Raw genomic sequence first — 24590 nt, 5'->3', positions numbered from 1 at the left:
TTTATTAAATGCATTGTTTTGTTATAAATTAATTAGTTCGAGATAACAATTAACATCGTTTAAAAGGCTGATTAAAAATGTATAGACAATACACATTTTTCAGAATAGCGTAATCCATTTACATTATTCAAAATTTATAGCTGACATTTATCTTATTTTTATAAAACTGGGTTTTGTTTATATTATCTATATAATCAAAGTATACACATTGAGCAAAAAAATTAAAAAAAAACTCTTTTAAGTGAGCGTTATTAAAATTTAGATGACGTATGATAACGTTTAATTAAAAACACTCAAAATCTTCATTATTTACAAACATAATAATTCGATTTCGTATTTCAAAAATAAAAAAATAAAAAATAAAAAATGTGTCAATATTCAATTCATTTATAATTTTAAATATGAAAAACGCCTATTATATGATGTATAAATTATTATTTTGCGACCTCACGGTGTACTTGATTAAAAAAATAACCACTTAAAAATAAAAAATAAGTAAAAATAAAAGTCTGGTGTTGTTGCGAAGAGTAAAATGTATAAAACCGTATATTGGGTGAAACAATAAACGACAATCTCCCTTTTCACACTTTCTTTTATGATGAGGGCAATTGGATACATAACCGGTCTAAAGGTCCACATGTCTGCTGTGGAATTATGTAGCAGTTATAATCGAGTTATGATTAAAAAGAATATACCATGTATCCGATATTTTTTGATCGCCCGAGACGATAAGACAACGATTCATAATAATCATGAACTTGAAATTATAATATCATAATAACCAATATTTGGTTTTATGTCCGTCCAGAGCCGTATAAATCTGAAAAAATGTTCAATCGAATCGCGTTCGGTTACTTCCATAACTATTTTTAAAAATTATTTTGCAATTTAACATTAATTAGAATTCAGGATAAACCGATGTCAGAACCGAATCAATAGCTAATATTTTGTACCAAAGATTAAATCTACCAGTATTGTGTTTGTTCGATCTATGTATTTTTATTAAACAAGTGTGTTCGCTCTGCAAACATGTACATTGCAATCGCGTCCGTGTTGTAATTTTCGTGCGACCCATCGTGTATCCGCAGCTATTGTCAACGGCGGCGATACACCTCCGTGTGCGATATCACCGGGTACGTAATTCCATCGTTACCATCGCACGTAAACGTATTCGTTGTTGTACGTTTTCTTGAATTTTCTGTTATGTTTCGCGTATTCTTCCGAGTCGTGTACTCGGTGCTACAAAGTTTCGTAAAGTTCTCGTGTTTTAGTTTTAGTGCGGTGCCACTGTGACATTCCATCCTAATTTTGGTGTCCGGCAGCCATAGCTTTCGCGATGAACGTCGTCGGCACTGTCTCGCTCTCGTCCGTGCGTATGCTTGGTGCGCACTACAGATGGGAGTTAGTTTAGTGATTCGATCGAATGGTTCGGTCATTTCAGTCATTTCGGTCAATCGTCCAATATTTTTCTTATCATTGGGTCAATCATTTATCTTTTGAATCAGTGACAGATATTGATTGTTACATAATCTTAAACGTTGTAGTAAAACCATCTAGGTAAATAATGCACTAGAGCGCGAACTCGTTAACAGAAAACGAGCCGTAGACCGTGACACCATACGTACGAAAAATCAAAATTTTAATTTGGTTTCAGTCAGTCACAATATACTATCAGTCCTGTCAGGACTCAAAGAAAAATTCAAAACCGTCAAAAGACCTATAGATCGATTGGACCAAATACATCATTCAGTCGCGATTCGGTCATTCGACTGACTCGTTAATTTTGATTTGTTCAATTGCAATCGACCTACCTCTAGTGTGCACATCGTTTTATTCTCGTTTTATTTTCAGTCAAGTCTGTACTTCTGCAGTAATTTTTTTTTGTTAAAACCACATTTTGTCAAGTTTGTCATTTTTTCACGTTGTGAATCGTCTGGTAAAGTAGTATCTTTCGAGGCAATCGGATATCACCAGATGTAACAATTTTTCATTGTTTAAGTTTTATCAGCGGTCGCTTTGCGAGTGACGTGGTCCTCATTCGTTGTGTTACTGTCCAGGGCTGTGTACCTTTGCAGTTTTTTCGTCTGTAGCTGTGCTCGGATCGTTGCACGCACCCTCGGATCTGAGCCTTATGTTTTTCATTTGCATAAAGTTTATCGCATTTAGCACATTCCTCGATGCGGATGCGTGGCATGAAATCCGCCGTTCGACTTGGTCATATGGTTGACCACATAGGCGTGCGCACGGGTATGGCTGGGTGGACCCCCTGCGGACTCTGGCTTTTTTTTTAATAAATGTATATGTATCTATACTATACAAGATAGCGAACATTTTTACATTTTATATGAATAAAGTAAAGCCAGTTTTAATCTTATAGTACAGAATTGATATCTGTGAATAAATGTAATGAAGTTATTAGTTATTAATCAGACTAATCAGAACTTGCATATAATATAATAATTGAAGATGTAATTGATATATTCAAAATCTTTACTCTTGTGGACAGAAGGAAGAAGGATGGAGTTGTAAATAGTAAATAATATGTAAATAAGGATTTCTTAGATATAAATTGTATAAGTTTAAATAGTATTTATTTTTATATTTGCATATTGAATTAAATAAATAATTTATAAACTTTAAAATATTTAAATATACTAGTAGTCTTTAGTACAAGAATCTTTGGTTCAATTTTTTTAAGGGTCCCCCCTGCGGACAAAGTCTGCGCACGTCTATGGTCGATCATATTAGTTCATTGTTGTTGTGATGGCCGACGGGCCTAACCATCAAAGGTGAATTATATTATATTGTTGTATTTTTTTTTTTTTTATTATTACATGCTTTGCCGCTATAGGCACATTAGTTGATGTATCATTTATATATTGTATCTCTTTTTATTATTATTGTTGTACCAGCCAGGTAACTAGTACCTTTAAATTTATTTAAATTCAGTTAATACACTCCGCTAACATATTTTTACGTTATTTATTTATTTTCCTTGTAATGTGTTTTGAATTATATTAATATATTTATTCAGGCGAAAAAGCCAGCCTAGTATTGTCGTAGGCAAGAAATACATATTTTAATATAATATGATGTATGAACTACTTTACGTTTAATTCAAGCATATTTCGCATTTATTTTTGATTTTGTAAATATTATCCATAGCTTCGATAATAACATACTAATTAATTTCTCTGTCGATGAATTATCTTATTTCGAACACGTGGTTACCGAACAAATAACAATGCGCTTCCTGCCGCGTTACTAGTCAGTGAAATATTATTAGAAATGTGGTATAAGAATAAATCATCTGATTTGAAAAATTATTCTGAGACTACATGTGATCCATTTTTTTTTTTTTTTTTTTTTAAATTAACATTCGAAAATGATACCAAAAAATGTTGTTTTAAATTGTCTAGTACTTAAAAATAAAAATATATCTAGTCAAATATATGTCAGTTATATTCAAAACCATAACTAAAAATTATTTATGATCAATAAAAAACTAAAAAATGTTGATAATTTCCGAACGAAAAAAATAATACAAATTATATTTGACCGATATATATTTCTTTTAAACTTGTTGATTTATGGCCATTACTTATGTCTGCTAGAAAATATGCTAAAATTCCTATTCCAATGGACCGTCGATGCTAATTAATAGTATAACATTATTTGTTTATACCCGATTGGATAAAAGGCCAATAAAAAAAAAAATAAAAAAAAAAATAGAATCTTCCTTACAATTGGGAAATATGAAAGTGCATATTGTAATATAATATATTTTTTATGTTTAACTCGATTCTCAAACGCATTATAATTTTTATTTGTACATATTATCATAAGTTGTTTAGTACAGTTTGCCTAAATATTTTATGTTAATGATTATAATACGTATTTTATAACTAGGACATCGATAATCTCATGTTCGTGTCACATAACGGCAGAACCCGTGGTGTGGCAATCTTTTACAACCTTTTACAGTTGATCGCGTCTCCTCCGTGTATTTTTAATTCCAATTGAATTTTAAGTGATATCCAATAATGCATTAATTGTTTTAATAAAAATCAAGTCGATCTTGTCCCGTCGACTAGCACCAAATTCGAGAGCATGTGTCAGTATACGTAGATAACAATTATTGTTTTATACAATCTATTAGTACTTACTAAAGACAAAAAACTTGAAGTTATTTCGTTCTGAAAGTGAAGATAAATAGGAACACTTGCCACTGCTGTTTAAGCATATAAAACTTGTGATGTATATTTGACTTTTGATTTGGAGCGAGGAGAACGAATGAATACATTTGCGCGGAATAGTTGTAGCCATAGAAGTAAAAATTAAAAAACAAGTTCTTATAGTACGCTATTTATAAATTAAACTCTACACATATATCTATTCGATTTATATTTCCTAGTTATAATTACTCAGTTTAGTGGTTGCAAAAATCTTAGGTGAGATCTGACACCATACAAAAGTAAAATTGGGTTCAATATGCCACTGCATAACGTATAATAATCCTTTCCTTATCGTTTCGAAACTTAAAAGATTTTTAATCTATTATTTTATTTTCCAGTAAAAGTGTACAAATATACATCTGTGTACGTATTTGATATATTAATATGTACATTTATTAGATATATTATTGTAAGCGATGAGTATTTTATGCGCATAACGCGTTCACATCTAATTCTTGAATTACACCGCTCGCCTCACGCATTACCATACTATTATCATATTGACATATCGAACAACTTAAACGTATTTCTGGACTATTACTCTATTCTGATTTAATTATTTCAATATAAGAGTATACATAATTTATGTGTACGTATAATTAGTTTGTTAATGTAGAAACAAGCAACCAGTTTTTCTTTTTCTAAGTATTGGTTTGTTTTTTTACTATTTTTTTTCTCTTAATTATCTACTTGAGTTCGAAATATAGGTTTGTGTACATCTACGTCACATTCGTATCACGTAAATTATTATTCGTTGATGCTGGATGGTTTTTGTCGCGCGACCAGTTGCTCGGTACATTATTGTAATCATATAGATTTGATGTTTATCCGAAGCTCGATATTTCGTTCGTACGTTGTTGCTACTAGGAGTGAACGTTGTATAGAACGTTTTACTGAAAAACAAATTACAAAGCGACGCACGTGGTACTGCACGTCATGCGTATCGTACGAGTACACGCGACATCGCAGATCGATAAACCATGTCGACAATTGTTATTAACGTTATTCCGTATGTTACATTTATTATAGGTTTACTCGGATCGTTTGGTATATTTATATTTATTTATTTAGCGCTCCTCTACCAATATTATACATATTTATACATCTATAATTACGAAAGAAATCGAATTTTACGGGTTCCGAAACAAACGATAGGGCTTGCCGTTTTCAAAACGTTGAACCACACCCAGACCACAATCCATAGATTTATTATCGGTTTCTTATTTCTCTTCCGCGTGACATTATTGTACATGTTTCGTGTGCACACACATACATCAGCACGTATTATGATGTATTTGCGAAGTGCCGATACTGTGAGCTGGGTAATATATCAGGTGATAAACGTTGTTTTAAGGATGTACTGTTTACATTTTTATTTTACTTTTTTTTTCTGGCTATATGCCTTATATTTTGGCTGATAAAATAGTCGAAATCTAAAATAATAATATTTTCGCTGACCGTCCGTTTTTTATTGGTGTACCTAGATGTTTGAACAATTTACAGAAAAACATTCTTTTTTAATTCATCAACATGGAACGATTGATTATAGCATACGTTTTGATTAAGTTTATTCTTTCTACAACCATAAATGAATAACGCTTGAAAATCATTATTCTAATATGATAATATGGTAAATTTTCAAAATAATGTGTATTTATACTCTGTGTGTATAATTACTGCGAAGCCACATCGTGCAAGAAGAGCGTAAGTAGCCATAGAATTACATCTAGTGTATCATATGCCACTCGTTATCGTTGCCAAAAACACACATGGCATGGTTTTTACTTTATAATATATTATCAAGATGGCGTTGTAAGTCATCAAGAATAAACATTAAATCGTCTAGAACTCAAAAAAAAAAAAAAACTTATCCAGTGTATTTTCAACGATCATTTTCCCCAGAATAATGAACAGAAAAAGAACTTTCGCATTGAGTGTGAAAATAAAAACGATTTATACTTTTTTCTTGTTTTGATATCTATATTTTTAAATAATTTGAATTTCAACACTAAAAAAAAAAAAAAAACAATCTTTTTCACGGTATTTATCGCATAATTTGATAATCGATCGTCGTTGTTTTACTTTACCGTTGTCGGCATTCGAACAATATTCAACTATACTCGTAAATTGTCGTCTTATGTAAGTTATGTAACAAAAAATATTCAAACAAAAAATTTAGATAATTTTGTTTAATATTTACGCAGAAACCGTTTGTTATATATAATATATTGTTTTACGTGGAATTGTTTGACGAATCAAACGTTCTTGTATTATTCGTAAGTTCAACTTCGTGAGATCACTTTGTACCACGTGGCCGGCGTTGTTGTTACAAACGATTTCCGCTCATACTTTACTTTATTTCAATAAGTCCAAGTGTTCGTAAATCAGAGTTCTACGTTTTTTAAACGCTACACGACGAAATCGTCGTAATTTTGCAAATAATATCATGTAGATAACTCAATTCTGAATATTTTTGAGTTATTGCGATATCATCAAATAACAATATTATAATATTACATAATGTCATTGTTTAGTCTGCATGCGTTAGATCTACATTTTTATTTTGATCCGAGGAGACTCGTGGTGAAAATGCGGCACCTTTAGACAATTCAGTGCGTATAACATCGTTGCGATTCGCTTTTGTCGTTGGAAAAAAATGTCTAGTATATTTGTACAATGTTCGCAGCCGCCACTAGTGTACATACCGTGCATTTTACATTCTCTACACTATATTCTGTGATATCCGTCCAAACAAAATGTTATAATGCGTGAATAATCGTCAGCGAATTTTCAAAACGCATACCTATGTACCCCCTACAAAGGAACGTAAACAAAAAATTAATCCGACAAACATTCCAAACACGTACACAAACAGGCAAAGACAAAATTGTGCGTTAAATTTGAATATATTTATATTTTATACATTTCTCAATAATAATCTCAGAACACCGTAGAAACGCATTCTTCGGTGATGATGTAAAATGCCTTCATGCTTTGCATAAGCGTACAAAACAGCAATACGATCGTACGGTCGGCTGCCCGCAGTTATATTATCATAATAATACGTATGCCGACACTAACATATAGGCATAGCTTTGTAGAAAGCAATGAGTCACTCCGAAAGAAATAATACAATTTTAATTAATAGCTGTTTCCTCTTTAAGTATTGAATTCATTCGGAGTACAGGTACGCCTTTACTGGTTTTTTTTTTTTTTTTTTTTTAAAAATTATTTTATTTAAGTTATTCGGCTTCATCTCTATGTTAATATTATTTCTATAATAATTACGATTGATTTTGTGGTAGGTACATAATAATGTATACGAATAATGGAAAACCGTAGATCATAATACCATATCAGTAGGCGTATAATACTTATACAAGAAGAAAAAAATAATCGTTACTATCTTCAAACGTACTATTTTTTTATGAAATCAAATGATGCATATTAAACATTACAGCGTAATAATATTGAAATAATTTCGCTGTATATTGATTACGAATTATTCCCGCATAAATTCTGAACGTCCATTACGTGAGAAAAATAGAAATACATTTTCGTAACTGGTACACATACATCCTACACACAGTTCTACGATGAAAACAATTAGGTGATTATTGTTCGTTTCAAAAAATTTGACAGTCGATACATAAATAAATCGTATTACGTTTTCGACGAGTAATTTGCGCCACGCCGTTAAAATGAAACAAAAAATAAATTGATAAAAAGAATAATACGTATTCAATTTTCATTATTATTCCTACTGGAATTTGTATGCGAATTATGTAAACGAAAAATTCGATTTTTTTTTTTTTATCTCTTTTTTGCTGAGAAGTGTACACATAAAATAAAGCGTATCATTTAATATAACTACAATGGTGCTTTCATTTTCCTTTCTTTTCAACTGCTACCCACAGTAAAACATTTTTCAAATATAGTTTTTCTATTTGATCAAATCCGCTACGCGTATATTTTATATATACGAAGAATATTATTTTTCTCTCCCAAAATTATAATACAATAACTTTAATTTATCGTTGGGGGAGTGTTTACAAAAGAAATAATTATTATTCGAATTCTCATTATTTTTAGTTCTTTTAGAATAGTTTTTGTTGAATATATAATACTTACTTTAAAATAATAAAAAGTATAATAAAACCAGATTTTTTTCGTTGTTCCAGAAACTTAACACTACAAAACAAAACAAACAAACAAGTGATTTAATTTTATAATATAACACCATCGTTGTACTATAATAATTTGACTGTTCATTTTTCTACAACCCGTTGGAGATTTTATGGTTGAAATGGATTTACAAAATTTTGTAATTTATATAACACAATGTTTGATACAAATGTTATGATGAAAATCTGTGTAGAAACCTAATGAATTCATTTCGAACGTTCCAAAACGTTTTGTTTAGTAATATATATTATCAAATATTACATAGACGTACTTAGATGATATTTACGTCAAATTCATCAGAATATTTCAATTGATTCTGCGCTTTTGCTTTGAAATATGTAAATTAAAGTGAGCGAAAAACTCGAGGATGTTATCATAGTTAATACAATTCAGCTTATCATATTATGTAGTTATTATATTAGGTATTATTATGTACATATTATATAGTTGATTCTGCACGTTGCGCTATATGAAAATAACTACTCAAAGAGTGCACTGTTCATTGAAGTGGGGAAAAAAAATGAGTTTACTGCCATTGACTTGTTGCCTCGTCCAAGTACTAATTATACGCCAATCACACCGTCTAGACGGTATAGCTATTTTATTCAGCGGTCTAATTGATATATTTATCTGTTGGGATTACTATAAGATTAATTTTTTTTGTTTTGTTCTATGAAACTCCAAACCTATGCACAGTAACTCAGCAACTACCACTGACACAGTTTAAACAACATAAAAAAAAAAAAAAATGTCGACGGAACAATTTTGTGTAATCACAATTCAATGTTGTCGGAGATGCGACCACATTCGGAGTCGAGTGCGTAATAATATAAAAATACACGTACACTTGTCGAAAACAAAAATACACCGTCCCAACGTTGACACGACACGTGGCGTACGAAATCAAATGTAGATCGTGATATGAATGTTTAATCCTGGGTCCGAGTCCGGACATACGGGACGCGGACACGTGCTCGTGGCGTGTTAGTAGCGGTTGATGATTTCGGAAATAAGATCGTTGTATTATGGGAGTAACTCTTTGGTGATAGATTTGGGTGATTTTTCATTCTTCATCACGCGTATGCAAGGGATTCGCATATTAAATTTCCGCTAATGCCATTGTCAAGCAATTAATTCGTTACTATTATTTTGCGCAATGAATCTGATATTATAAAAAATTGTTTACTTACTGCGGAATTCAGTACGATCCGAAGCTGTGCACTTAGGAAAACGATAAACACGTACTACGAAAACTAAAATCTAACAAACGATTGTTATCAAAACGACTACAGATCTATTGAATATTATTCTGTTGCGAATTTGCTCTATTCATGTGTATCGATAAAACATTTGATTTGTGGGAGGTGGGGATTGTTCTTGTACATTATTGTTATAATATTTACAAATGCGAAAACTAATCGAAACGTGACTTCGTCGAATCCCAGTGAACACTTCATGCTGTTTACCTTATAATATATGTTAAATATGCGTACGCCGTACTTCTACGCGTTTTTGTCCGTAAACGAGACGACCCCACACCAGAACTGCAGTAATGCGTGTGGCGTACGTTTGACGTATACTATTGTTGTCCCAACAACAATGTGCGGACGTAAATATTATTCGGAAACATTTACGTATAACGGTTGAGTAGAATTTGTACAAAGATAACCCGTACACACACGCACACACACATACACCCGTGGATAACTTCTCAAGATAAAAAAATCGATTGTATTTTTAGAATTACTAGCCTCCGCCGATGACCGATGTTATGGAAATCAATTACTTTCGTCTTACACATCGGTAAAGCGTATTCTGCGTTTTCCGAAGATGTTCTAGGGTTAGGTGCGTTCAAATTTATTTATCATTTTAAAAATATGTATAAATAATAAATATCGATTAAAACATATTTAAGTATTGATTTTAAATAAAATATACTTAAAAAATTTTGTAAGGTCCCATTTATGCAGAATTCTGGTAGGTGATTAAAAAAAAAAAAAGAAAGAAACTTAAACGTGATTATGTTCCTTTTTTACACACTAAACGTTCACGTTCCAAACACTGCTACGTAGTAATCGGCGATTCCCAATCTATTTTCAATCGTGACACATCGATGTATAACTGTTAATTATTAATAATTTATTAGACAAGCCACAGCACGCCTTGGACGTACATTATGTCTGTCTGTAGAAATTAGGTGCATGAAGATTTTCAAAATTAAAAAGTTGAAGTTTTCGGCTTGAATATTTTCACGGTGCACTGACACGCTGCGGCACATTGTTCGGGAAACAACATTGCAGTCGATGTTGGGACGATTTAAAAGTGTAAAACATGATGGTACGACGGTTTCAATTGTTCGTTCACAAGATTGTTGTCACGCGTGAAACGTAGTGTTTAAGCATTCATGAGAAACCGACACGTTCATATATATTCATATATGGCAATAGTAATGCGCCCTCGGATGGACATTCTACTACTGAAATCTTTCTGGCAGCGGCACAATGACACGTTACCGTCTCCGTACTCATTCAGCGTCCCTAAAAAGCCCTATTGTTTTTCACCGAAAAACTGCGTAGCACGTTATTGTGTTCGTTTACGTGCACACCGTTGTTGCTGTTTTATCACCGTCGTTATCAGGCCCCATATATTTATTATTGATTTGTTAATTGTTCATAGAAATCTATGTTTTTTCATGTAATTAAATAACTAAATACACATTCAGAGGTGGAACTAGAGTGTGGAAGACGGGGATTGATCCCCGGGCGTACAATTTTAGAGTGAATAATTTTTGTAATTATTTACAACTAATTTGATATTTTTAACTTATATTCGGTTAAAACTCAATAAGTATGATTGTATATTAATTATTAAAAAAATATTCTTAAGAAGAGTATTTGATGATTGGTCTAATTTAAAAATCAGTTTTAACACTTTCCCCGGGTGTAAAAATGCCTAGTTCCACCTTTGTACTATAACTATATTTCGAACCGTCGTCAACCGTAAACAATTTTACCAGTACATGCGTGCGTACAATACTTTAAATTTATTGGTACCGTCTTAATTTTCGTCGGAAACAACCCGTTTCCCGAGTAAGACACACGACCACACGGGTTGCGATTTGCGGTACTGGGATTATATTATTTTTATTTGTAGATAAAGTGATATTTGTGATACATAATTTGTGGAACCCCGTACAAGAGCGTCAGGGATATCGTTCAAGTTTCCACGATAACGCGTCCGCGTATCGGAATCCGCGGTGAACGGACCCGTATCCCGTATTATAAATATTTTAATTCAAACGTTATCGTAGACGTATTAATGGCTGTGAAAGAAATTTAGTGCCGACACTTATGTTTTCTTTCGTGATGAAACTTACGGACAACAAGTACTACCGGTAGATAATTTTGCTAACACCGTTCACACGTGCGTCGTGCAAAGTTCGTGCCGCGAGCGATTGTTTTACGCGACGTCGTAAACGTCTGATAAAAATCCCGGCAATCATTTCGCGGGAGAAAAGAAAATTAAAGAAATGTATTCTAATATTTTTTTCATTATTTCATCCGTAAGGTCGAATCCCAAAACCATACGCGGACGTTGATCTCGATCATTTGCGACGCGTTTCGGCAGGTTTCAATGTTGTCCGAGGGAAATATGCGCGTACACAAATTTTTAATATTCGGGTGAGGAGAAAAATTGTTCAGGGCTAGTGCGATCTACTCGTTTCTGTTCTAATTCGATCGTGAACCCACGTAAATAAAATCCCCCTTCTTTAATTTTTCCAAGTCGAGCACTGGTTATTACAGTTATCGATATCGTTATCGTTGCTGTCAGATGATCGTCTTGTGCGTACGCAGGAGAAGTTATTCGTCGTGCACCGCGGTCTGCGAACGAATCGAGAACGAAACTTTAAAGAAAATACAACATTATCACGAATCCGTTGCCAAGGCACGTGGACCCTCTGAATCCCATTAAAATTAGCATTTAAATTAAAATCTCTTAGTCCCTACCCGTTTCATCCATGGACGTTTTATCGACTCTTGGCTTTCAGCTCTCAACATTTTTTTCTTCTCGCTTAGAGTCTTGGAACGTCTGCGATATTAATATGCGCGCAACGATCGTGTTGTTACCGGTTATAATATACATTGGACTCCGGCGATCATTATTATTTATCACCAAACCCATCCGTGTCATCTCCGACGTACCACACAAGTATCGCGTAAAATAACTAACCATCCCGAAGCACGTCAATCCTGTTAGTTAATCTGGACGAAAAAGTGTACTTGAAGTATATAAAATCATAAACATGAAAAATGTAATAACAAAATTATTTTTTATTATATGCGTTATACTTATATATAGGGCTCGGAAGTTGATGACCGTAAAAACATTAAAAAATGACCTAAAAAATTACAAATATTTGTTTTAAATTAATAAAAATAATTTTTTTTAAATATTTTACTTTATTTTACTGTAGCATTCCATATAAATTTATTAAAGCTTGCAAATTACTCAAAATATGACAAAAATGACAACAAATGTCCTTAAAATATGAAATTAAAAAATTAAAAATAATTGTTTTATAAATTTATCAAAGCTTACAAATTGCTCAAAAATCAAAATAATTACATTGCACAATAAGAGCGTATTTTATGTTATCAAAAGTAAATGAAACTATGATTATCTGTTTATAAATATTTATATTTGGAAAAACTTTTCTCCACATCCACTGAAATGATTGGGAGACACAGATGAGCACTAACCGACGTTTTAATTTATGTCATTTCGAATATATTACCAAAAAATAATAAAATTTAGATAGGTATTATACCTATTATAATAATAGGTATTATTCATAATAACATGACAACGACACGACGACTATAATCAATGAGAAATAATCGGATACTCATCGAATATTAGGAAAAAATAATAAAATGTAAGTATAATAATATTCACTACAATACAATTATGAATGTAAGAGAATGTTGGCAAGATAAAATCGGACAAGTCTTAAGTTATCAGCATAATGGTCAAAAAAAAAAAAAAAAATGATAAGAAGTGATCTAGTATAAAATCAGTAAAAATTAATAAAAATGTAAAAAAATGACTAAAAGAGTAATAAACATCAAAAAATGCAAAAACAATTCAAAATAAAAATTAGTTATTCGGATTAACAAGCTAATAAAAACATTTGTGGCCAGAAGAGCATTGTCTAAAAGGGTAAAAAAAAAAAAAAAAAAATGCAAAATACATCAACTTCCGAGCCCTATTTATATAACATAATATTGGTCAGATTGCAAAATATTTAAAAATATATTATTATTATTATTATTTAAAAATATATTACAGTTTATTAGTAAATTAATTTAAACAATTCTCAAATGTTGTCCTCCTAGGATAGGACTATATCGAGGACTATATTACTAACTACGATTATCGATCACTGTATAACAATAAGTAATAAAATATAATATGTTATAAGTATAGTAATACTCCTGTTAAATTTAATTATTAAGTTTAAAATGAATATAATCTTTGAAATATATTAAGTATCTTAGGACTAAGGGGGAGGAGATTTCAGACCTCATAGCCCCCAATAGTATTTGCACCTGTATTCACTTGATACCTACTTAATTGAAAATTTAAATTTTCGAAAATATAAACTCATGAATCTGTGAAGTGGTTAAAATAAATTAAAAATAATACAATCAAGTGTCTGACAAAAATATTGCTCAACCCGCTGAAAGTTGTCTTACTTCATAGGTACTCGTGCAAATGTCTCTTATTTAGATAATTTGAATCTATTTTTATGAATGTCAGTATAGTAAATTGTAAAAACTATGATTGTGAAGTATAATATAATTAATTAGTTTTAATATACTTCTACTAGCACAACAAATAACCAATCACTCAAAAATAATTGAAACGATATTCACGTTTATCAATCGCCCACTTACAAATAGTACGTTCCTTCGGTCACGAAAAATTTCGCGTTTACCGATGTCCGTTACGCTCCAGAAACAACGCGAATGTTAAACATTTTTCGTGCTAAATGCACCGATGACTACTTTTTGGAAGTAGAATCTCAATCGCTTGTCCGGAGAACACATGACCGAACGTTCATTATCAATAGCAGAGGCGTTCAAAGGCGGGGAGGGGCAATGGGACCATTTTGCTCCAAGCCCTATAGTTGGAATATTTTTTTAGGGGGTCCCCATAAAGTCTTGATATACAATAATTAATAATAAAGCCTCGATTACACTGAGAAATTTTACACACTGCGTGTCGGCGATAAAAGTCGCACGCGTGTGATCGTGTAACGACTTGACTGATTACATTGAGCGATTAAATTATAAATAATATAAATAATATTCAATTCTATTATGTAAGTATGTAGTGCAGTACATGACTTGAGCTTGATTGGTTAAGGTTTGGAAAAATACGTTTCTAAGAATTTTGTTATTCTCAATGAGTATTTTGTTTATTAAATCTTATTATTATAGTCGATCAAAAACAAACGAACAAATCAATTTGCCTTTGGCCCCGAAAAACCTTGGGACGGCCCTGATCAATAGTATTACTGTATGATTTATTTCGATCAACAGATTTTCGACGAAATATTTTGAATCCGATCCTGTTCGTGCACATTCGTGATGTAATACCACGTACCATATTTCATACACGTATCGTAGTATCGTGGCTTTTCGCCAAAACGAGTTGATGAAAACAATTAATTTCTCGCACGCTGCGTGCATCATCACGTGGTTTATTTTTCAACACAATACGAAGATATGATTATATTACGCTTGTAATGCCCGGGTTTCAAATGTAGGAAAAACATTTTGTTACTTATGCACCGATATGTCCGTTGTTTAGTGTTCAAGACAACCTATCCGTTTCGATGCGGGTATTCCAAGCGCGTGTGTCGATGTAGAAAAAAAATATCGTTTTTGTTCGCTGTAGATAATACGTTTTTCTAAATGTTGACGATTGTTTTGAAGTAGGTTAAAAGTTGTGTTTGTTCTCGTCATATTGCGCGCATGTTAGCATACGCTGTCATCGACATGGCTAAGGGGGATGGCTCGTTTTTCAATTTACTTTTTAAACTCGGAACACCCCGTATCGTTCACGACCTTTCCAAATGATTGACAAACAAATAAATAACTTTATTTTTATTTTTTCCCTCTCTTTTTCAATAATCAAAGAATATCGAATTATTTTGAATCAGATACGCCTTTTTTCCCCCAACAGTTTATTCATTCAACAGTGATATCCTAGATTCCGTTGATCACCCAACCGATTTCATCATTCGAAATAATTATACCATCATATATATAACGGACCATTCCCAATTTATTTTGAAATTAATATCCACGGTATTATTTTTAGTACGCAATGACATATAATTACGCTGCAACATTATTTAATTAAAAAGCACACTTGTTCAATAAAATGAACGTAAATAAACATTTTGTTTAAACATTTATTGCTATCTACACTTGTACAAGGGTTCATAATACATCTTACAACATAAATAATAAAACAAAGTTCATAAGAAAAAAACACGAGTGTAATAATCCGTGTGTAGCGTGCACTGTTCATACATTTTTGAACATCATCATATTTTGGTTTTGAAATTAAAATATTAATCCGTCGACCGTGCTAACACACGTCCGTCCTATTTTATAGTAATTTATTTTCTATTAGTACTAAACTTTTCTTATTTTTTCTTTATTTTCTTCTAGTGAACTTTTATAGCTTTGAAAATGTTTCAAGATTATTGAACGTTTAATTATTTATACGCTCAAAGCACATATCCAGCTGTAAAAATTTTTTCAGAAGACGTCTATGCAATCTATTCACGAGTAATGCTGTTTATTATGCACACATTTACTTTATGTAAATAATAGTCTATATTGCTAAAGTTTGTGCTATATGAATGTCATGTACAAACAAAAAAAAAAAAAAAATAAATAAATAAAAAGGCTCGGGATGAACATAGGATCGATTGGTATTCTTACTGACTGAAGTAGTTCATTTTACGTTGTCAATCATATTATTTAAAATAAATATTTTTAATGAGACAGTAGAATCGCATAAACCTTTTGGGTAAAAAAAAAAAATCTGTACACGAACACTTCTTCTTAATTAATTGTATTTTTATCTTACATACTTTTGGTATTAATTAATATTTTACCGTTGAACTAAATAGCTTAGTTACCGTTCAAAAAAATCCCTGGAATTGAGTTTTGTGGTTTGAGTTTATTTACAAATTGTCAACATTTTCCCCTGTAAATATAAATATTCCTCACTCTAAAATTATGTATTATGTCTAGTTCTGAGATAAAAAAAAATAAAAATCTCTTCATGAAACCTGGTTTTTTGGAGTCTCTGAAACATTTTACATTATATCGCAAAACACATAAAATATAATTGAATACAATAGTAAAACATGCAAATGCTCATGATAAGAATCTGAATTGCAATTGAAAATATACTAATATCGTTCATAATCTTTCTGAATATGCATACATAGAACCTGTTTAGTAGATAATATTTGTTGGCAATCAACTCTCATAAATAGAACTGCAGTCAAATACTTGAAATTTTAATTTGTGTGCGATTATTCAATAGTCCAATGTTGTAAGATTGTTTTGATTTTCAACTCCATCTTACTAGTGCTAAGAACACCTAATTTAATTAATTTTCCCATAAATATGAAAAAATACATGTTAAAAAATGTATTTACGTCTTTGAAATTATTAAATATCGCATAAAAATATAATTATATAATTATAAAAAAAAATTCAAATCGAAATTTATTATTTGTAATAATTAAATTGAATAACACTTACATAATAATGCGGACTACGTGGTTTACTGGTCGTGGTCGGTTATTTATTTCTGTGAAAAACGTTTATTTTTTCAATAAAATGTGCTTTAATTAAACACTCCAACTAATAATTAAAATGATGATGTGTAGAAAATATTTATAGTTTTATTTTAAAATTATTGGAAGCAACTTCTATAAAACAACAGTAACAATGCTTTATGGCCGTTTAAAAATACAATTTCCTAGGCTCTCATTATTATTGCATTAACAAGTGAGTATCCAGGATATGCTATGCAATAAAATATTGTATTGCGTTTTATCTCTTTACAGTGAAATACAGTTTGAGACTCACCGCATTATTATACTGTATTTTACAATATTGTTTTATTTATTGCTATAAAACATTTTCAATATTGAATATTCTTGATATTTCAATTAGGGAGGGGGAACAATACAGGTTGAATATTTTCATCACTAAGTGTAATATAATAAATATGTTGTTTCAGCTTTTAACAATTCAACACCAAAGGGCATTGTTATAGTTTTTTCTTTCATAAAAACTTATGCCCTGATCGCATCGGATAATATAAATACTACTATCAAAATGAATTGATTATGCTTTAGGATAAAATTACTTCTACAATTTACCTCACAGAGCATTGTTTACATTTTATAAGCACCAAAATCTAATGGGTACGTTTTGTGAACTAATATTTTATATCTTATAATTTTAGATTTTGGTTTAATTAAATTAAAATTGAAAGTATATGTCCTAAGTCCCTTCCGTTTATATTTTAAAACTCAAAAAATAATTTATTTGTTTCAATAAAAATTCGGATTATTTAAAATCTCGTTTCATTCAGAACACGAAATAAAATTACAATATTTATCGTGTTCAACCAAAAAGGTTGATGTGCAAATTATCCGCTAAGTTAAGATACATGTTGATAGTGCTTTATCTAATATTGTATTACTGTACATCAGCCTAATTCAGAAAATGCTATACTATATAGTATCAATCATCTAAATATATATATTAAAAATGTGATCGCTTCACTTGCAAGTAATGATTTACTTTATTTGTTACATATATTGATATCAAATATAAATCCCTTTTCACAATAATAAAACTGATCAATAAGTTCCTCATTATTAATTTTTTATTATATTTATTGCATTTCGATTTTTTTTCAACTGGCAATCACTTATCCATGCCATTTGAACAATATACTTCCATATATTTATTTTTATTTTATTTAAACTATTAAGATCATTTAAATTGTGAACAGATTGTACATGATTGTCATTAAAGTAATTAATATTTTGTTGAGTCTTAATATTTGCCATAGATGCTTTTAATTTGTTTTTTGACCGAATACTTCTATGTCAGCGATAGATTATATTGGTAGAGATCCTATTAAAATACTCTTATGTAAAAATAAACATTTATACGATTAATAATTTTATACCTTATATTTTTGTTACTTCTTAAATGGCTTATGACATAAATATAACAGATTTTGTATAGATAAATAAATTATAAAATATAGATGAAGCGATAAATAAATCCCTATAGTTACAATAACAGATATAACAGTAATTTTCTTCGATTTTTCATTAGGTTCACTCCTGCATTTCAAATACTTATATCGTAAATTCATCGAAATATAATGAATTATAACTAGGAGGTGAATGTTCACTTATCACGTTTTTCTATAAAATCCCAATTAATGCGGAGCAGGATAGAAATGTGATTCGTTACTTGAATAACTCAGTTAACCAATTTAATTTTGAATTAGTTTTTGCATATTTGTTAGATTTTTACTTACTTGATCGTATTTTTATATTTGCCTTGCTTTTATGTGTATTTTTTTTTGTGCATATTTAAGGTTTTTCGTAATATATTTAGTCAAATATTCCGAACAGATAATATATGACGATTATTTTTACAAAACGAGAAAAACCTGCATAAATGATACTTGTCCGTTTGTTTAGTAAGATTTTTTAATACTTAATTGCTTCTAATATTTAAGTATGAACATTTTTTTCAAACAGTTTAAAAATATTTCTAAATTTGACATAATTTAATTTTAAGTACCTTTTATTTAATTTACACATTTTTAACCAATAAAATAATAAATAAATAATTTTACGTTTATTTTTTGTTAATTTTTATTGATGTATATTTTCATATTTTATATCGCATGAGTGAATGCTTATTTTTCATTTATTTAGAAAATTAACATCCGTTTCCTTATTATAACTATCGTTTGATATGGCTTATGTAAAAATAAAACGGTATTTCAATATTAACTCAAGTGGAATACATTCTTAAGTTAAAACATCATTGAATAACGTTTTCAATACTTTATGGGTTGTAATGGTTTTATTTCCGTTACATAAACTATCATAGACTATAACACAAAGGATGATTTTATTGTGAAAAAAAATTAATCAAAATTTTTGGTCAGATTTAATCTCATTTTTTAAGTAAAGTATATATTGGTTAAAATAATATGTTATTTGATACAAACTATATCATTAAGAAAAAAAAAAAACATGAAATGTGTTCAATCGTTTTTTCAATATTTTCGATCACACTAGGTGGAATTGATGTCTACAGGAGGTTATGAACATCTTTATAATGCGATGTGCAATTTATTACACATAATGTTTATAATACATATTATTATTAAATAAAGTTATTATTTTATTAAGTATAATATATAAGTCGTATTTGTTTCATACACACGTTACTCAAGTTCAAGTATTAAACATTTTAAAAAATAAGTCTTACCGATAAATTTTAGATATTTTATTTTGTTACAACAAAATACTTCACACAGTAAATATTTTTGTCCGAGTTGAATCGTGAATCGGAAGAGGGCCACTGCTTGCACTACTTCTCCCCGGCTAATCATATTTTATATTTTCCCCATTTTAGAACATGCGATTGAAATTAAATAACAATTATCATCAGTTATCATTTCATGTTCAGTAGGGAAAGTCGTATTTAATCGTGTGCCAGTCGCTTATCCATAAATTAAATCACCTACAAGTCGTTTCTAGTTGTGTACCAACTGCATATCGGTAATAGGAATTACCCATCAGTTTTATTTCATATGTAGTTATGTTATATTTGTAATGAGGAAATCATCGACAATGACGATATAAAATACTCAAAGTGTGTGGTGCTTTTACATTTTACTCATGTGGGAATTAAAGAAAAATGTTTTAGAAACTACTCCGACATTAGGAAAAAGTCCTGGAGCTGCTTTAAATGTAAAGGAGGCTCTTCGACAATAGTAGTTATTAATAAAAATATAAAGACTTTACCAACAATGGAAGATCGTAATGTTGTCTCTAAAGAGCAATTAGTGGATCTTACAAACTCAATCAACTTTATGAGTAAACAATTTGATGATTTTACAATTCAAATTCAGAATCTGGTGAATTCAGTAAAGGAAATTAAGAAGGAAGACAGGTATTAAATTTGTGAATCCTGCGTGTAATATTATTAAAAAAAAAAAATAAAAAAAATATTGTATTTTATGCATTATAAAAATAATTATTAGTTAATAAATGTTGTATATTCATAAATTTTTATGCTGTTAATTTATGGCCCAATCTCCGGGTAGTAAAATGTAAAAAAATATTTTATACGAAGCAGATACATAAAATGTGGTCCAATTACCGACCACCCTTCTTTTTGATCGGATTCATTTTAAACATACACACATCACGGAACCGATTAAGAATTTAGTGGATTAGCTTAAAACAATAATATAATAATAATACGTTTGCAATACCAAATTTTTTTAATATAATTTTACATGGTATTTCGTGAAAAATATGTTTACCTAAATCTAATATTGTCATTTTACTAACTATATAATACGCTTCTAGTTTCAGGTGGATATTGATCATCGGCGTAGTACTGTGGAAGTTTGTGGCTGCCGACGAATTTTCCGACGCGAAGTTCGTGACAGGTAACATTACACTATAAATAAATACTACAAAATCGCAATAATAAAGCTGCTTTACCCTTCCAAATTGTTCGTTTTACTTACACGTATAGATGGATTAACAACTATTTTCTTTGTTATCGTCTACTTCCTCTCGTACTACCTAAGAAAATGAATTTTAGATTCATCTGTACATCCAACCAGGCCTGTTGCCATGTTCAAAGAATAATTTACTCGTACGCCGGGTCCTTAACGATTTAACGGATTTTTCTTTACATTTCAACATCCTTTTTGCGTTCGACCAGTAGTCATAGGCGCGCATAGACCTGTATGTCAAGGGGTGCCTACAATACTTTTGAGTCCTATTTTAACAAAACGCGTAGATATATTTAATAAATCAAAATATATAAATAATGAAATAAACATTTTATATTGAATATTGTGGTATATTAGTCCCAACGAACATGTTTTCTCATATATTTTTCTTGGATAGCTTAATCTATTTATGATTTGTAATTGTCAATTATAGCTGTTATATTATCATAAAAAATGTGTGCACGAAAATTTAGGAAATTTTGTTTTATTGGTTCTATTGCGAAACATCGTTTACTTTTTACCAAATGATATACAATAAATTACATTTAATTTGAGCCATGTCGGTTAAAATACGGGCCCTTTATAGTCTCAGACTTAAGGGCCCCGTGTAGAACATTTCGGTGGTGCTCGACACACCCGGCATCCCCGTGCGCACGCCTATGGCCGTAATCGATTGTTTTCCCCCTGGAGTCTACATTCTTTACAGCATGTGATATATGATTTTAATTAATGCACAGTGAAATATTCGTCGAGTAAACCTGTTTGTGACGACGAAAAAAAAAATCATAGTACAGTATTACAATAAATGGTCGAATTCACAGCGGTCTTTTCTACATCGTGTATATTTTACAACAGGGATGACCCGCCTTGGAAAGTTTGCGGGCCACGAGATTTATTAATCATAAACAAAAAAAATGTATTTTTGTCCCAATAAAATATTCTGAAACGCAAAATCCATATTATTAACAACGTAATCGCAACAAATTGATTCATCAACAAAATCTTTGTTCCCAAGTATTGTCGATGAACCATGTTATGCATGCAGTCATAGAAACTAGTAATGGGAATAATCGAATGATTTTAATAATCGAATAATAATAATAATTCAAAATAGTCGAATAATCGAATGATTCACGATTCAACTGCTTGAACTGGTTATATGAATAATCAAATGATTATCTGTAAGCGTGAAAGTGAAAAATGTATTTTCAATCCAAATATTTATACGTATTAAACCAATTAGTGTGGCGATTACCGATACCGGAAAGTATACCAATAATTAAAAATAAAATAAATAATAGTACAATATTGATGGACGGTCGACTTCTTAATTTAGTATCCAATGGGCAATGAGTAAAATATACAATTTTTTTGAATAATTTAATTAATTTGCTTTTGATAAATATGTCTGGTACCATTATTTGGATTATTAAAACCATTGTATTATTTTAAAAATCGAAAAATAATAATAAAATGATTCGGTTATTCCCATCACTAATAAAAACAGTGAATTACATTCGATCACATGCGCTTTCGCACCGATAATTTAGAGTTTCGAAAGAATTGGATTCAGAAAATAAACAATAATAATTCACTGTGTTTATTTCAAATAATTAATACACCGAAACTTATTTTATGATAATAATTAATTCTGTTTTATATTTTTACTTCAAATTTTTTTTATATTGTGGCTTACCCCTCAAGAGGGTCATGAATCAAAGGTTTGAGAGTTGCTAAAAATAATAGATAAAATGATTTTTTTATATTATTTAAAAATAATATAAAGTTAATTATCTATTTTGTGAAATTTTTACGGGTAAACTAATCAAAATCTTTTATCGTGTAAATATTTTATCGGTAATTTAATCAAATATTGATGAATAAAACGAAATATTTTTTTGAAGAGGTCGAATTCCAAAAATATAAAAAATGGGGGATCGCGATCCGAAAAAGGTTGATAACCACTGTCATAACGTATTTCCGAAGTGGCCAGCAAGATCATTTGGGTTGGCCACCCCTGTTCTACGACACGAATAAATCACGCGCACAGGATTTCGCGATAGGATCGCGTTCACTGACCGTTGCAACGGATCACGTTTTCCTCGTAACGAGTCGTACTCGACGACGTGATCGCGCACGCGGCCGGTGTATTATTGTAACGCGAGCTCGTGCCACGCCGAAGTTTACCTACACGCCGTCTCCATGGCGACCGTTTGATGTCTGTTCGGTTTCGGCCGCGCGCGCGAGACCGTTGTAGCTTATTATTATTATTATTATTATTATCGACTATTATTGTACACGTGCAGTTTACTGCAATTGGAGTCGCAGTCGCATCGTATACATATTTACGAGCGCGTTTGCGTTTGCCCCCGTGTAATTGTACTGCTATTATGTTGCGCTTTTGGATTTCGTTCCGTACACCCGTCGGAACATTCAGCCACCGGTCAACTAACTCTCCGTCCCATCTCTTTTCCCGCGATATCTGCTCTCGGCACATTGTTATCGGTATTTGTCCGCGAATCTTGTTGCACTCTTTCGGGCCAACATCCGTCACGCTATTGATGCGTTGTATTTACGGTCGATGTTGAACCGAGTTTATACCGAACAACGATAAATATTTTCCGTCGAAAACGAATTGTGTTGCGTTTTGATTTTTCATCGACTAACTACTTAGGAACGATGTTATTAACCAAAACAATGAGCACTCGGAACGGAGCATACCATAATCCACACAGTTTGTAATAGTTTGTTTCAAATTAAACTTTGGTTTATTGTCATTTTCGTTGTTGTTGCTGTTAGCATTTTGATAATTATATATTATTTTGTATATATTATATTATTGCTGATTGAGTGCATCGTCTTGGCACGGTTCATGTTTCTCCTTTTGGGCATTTTGCGACAAATTATTATTAAAATTGTTTAGCACAATCGAGAATAATGAAAAGCAAACCCAATCATAACGAATAACTAAAATAAAAAAACACATTCATTTCGACTTGTGTTATATTTTTTATAAAAACGACATCGAGAATCTTTGTATCGGGTCTACCGTAGAATTTGCACCCGAAAGCAGCCTTACGATGTTCTCTTTGGCTAAGAAGAAAAACCGATGACCATTAGATAAATAGTTACTGGGGCGTACTATAACAAAATTTCTCATTATCAATTACACACACACACACACATATCTGTACTAATTGACTCACCCGGATTCGTCCAATTATTCGAATAATATTCTATTATGGGGTAAATAAATGGAACGTATTTTCATTCAGA

At 30.9% G+C, this 24590-nt stretch overlaps 1 protein-coding gene across 4 annotated transcripts in view; it reads left to right on the top strand.

Moving 5' to 3' along the window:
- Positions 1 to 24590, top strand: part of LOC112682925 (collagen alpha-1(XVIII) chain-like) — a 420302-nt gene that overhangs the window by 23410 nt on the left and 372302 nt on the right. For all 4 annotated transcript variants that reach the window (XM_025553701.1, XM_025553700.1, XM_025553702.1 and 1 more), the window contains exon 2: positions 21160 to 21242. In XM_025553701.1, the coding sequence (XP_025409486.1) occupies positions 21160 to 21242 (83 nt within the window). The remainder of the gene's footprint in view (positions 1 to 21159; positions 21243 to 24590) is intronic.

This window comes from Sipha flava, unplaced genomic scaffold (assembly GCF_003268045.1).
Source record: "Sipha flava isolate LNK unplaced genomic scaffold, YSA_version1 215_pilon_pilon, whole genome shotgun sequence".
Taxonomy (NCBI): domain Eukaryota; kingdom Metazoa; phylum Arthropoda; class Insecta; order Hemiptera; family Aphididae; genus Sipha; species Sipha flava.
This window is presented reverse-complemented; position numbering and strand designations above follow the sequence as displayed.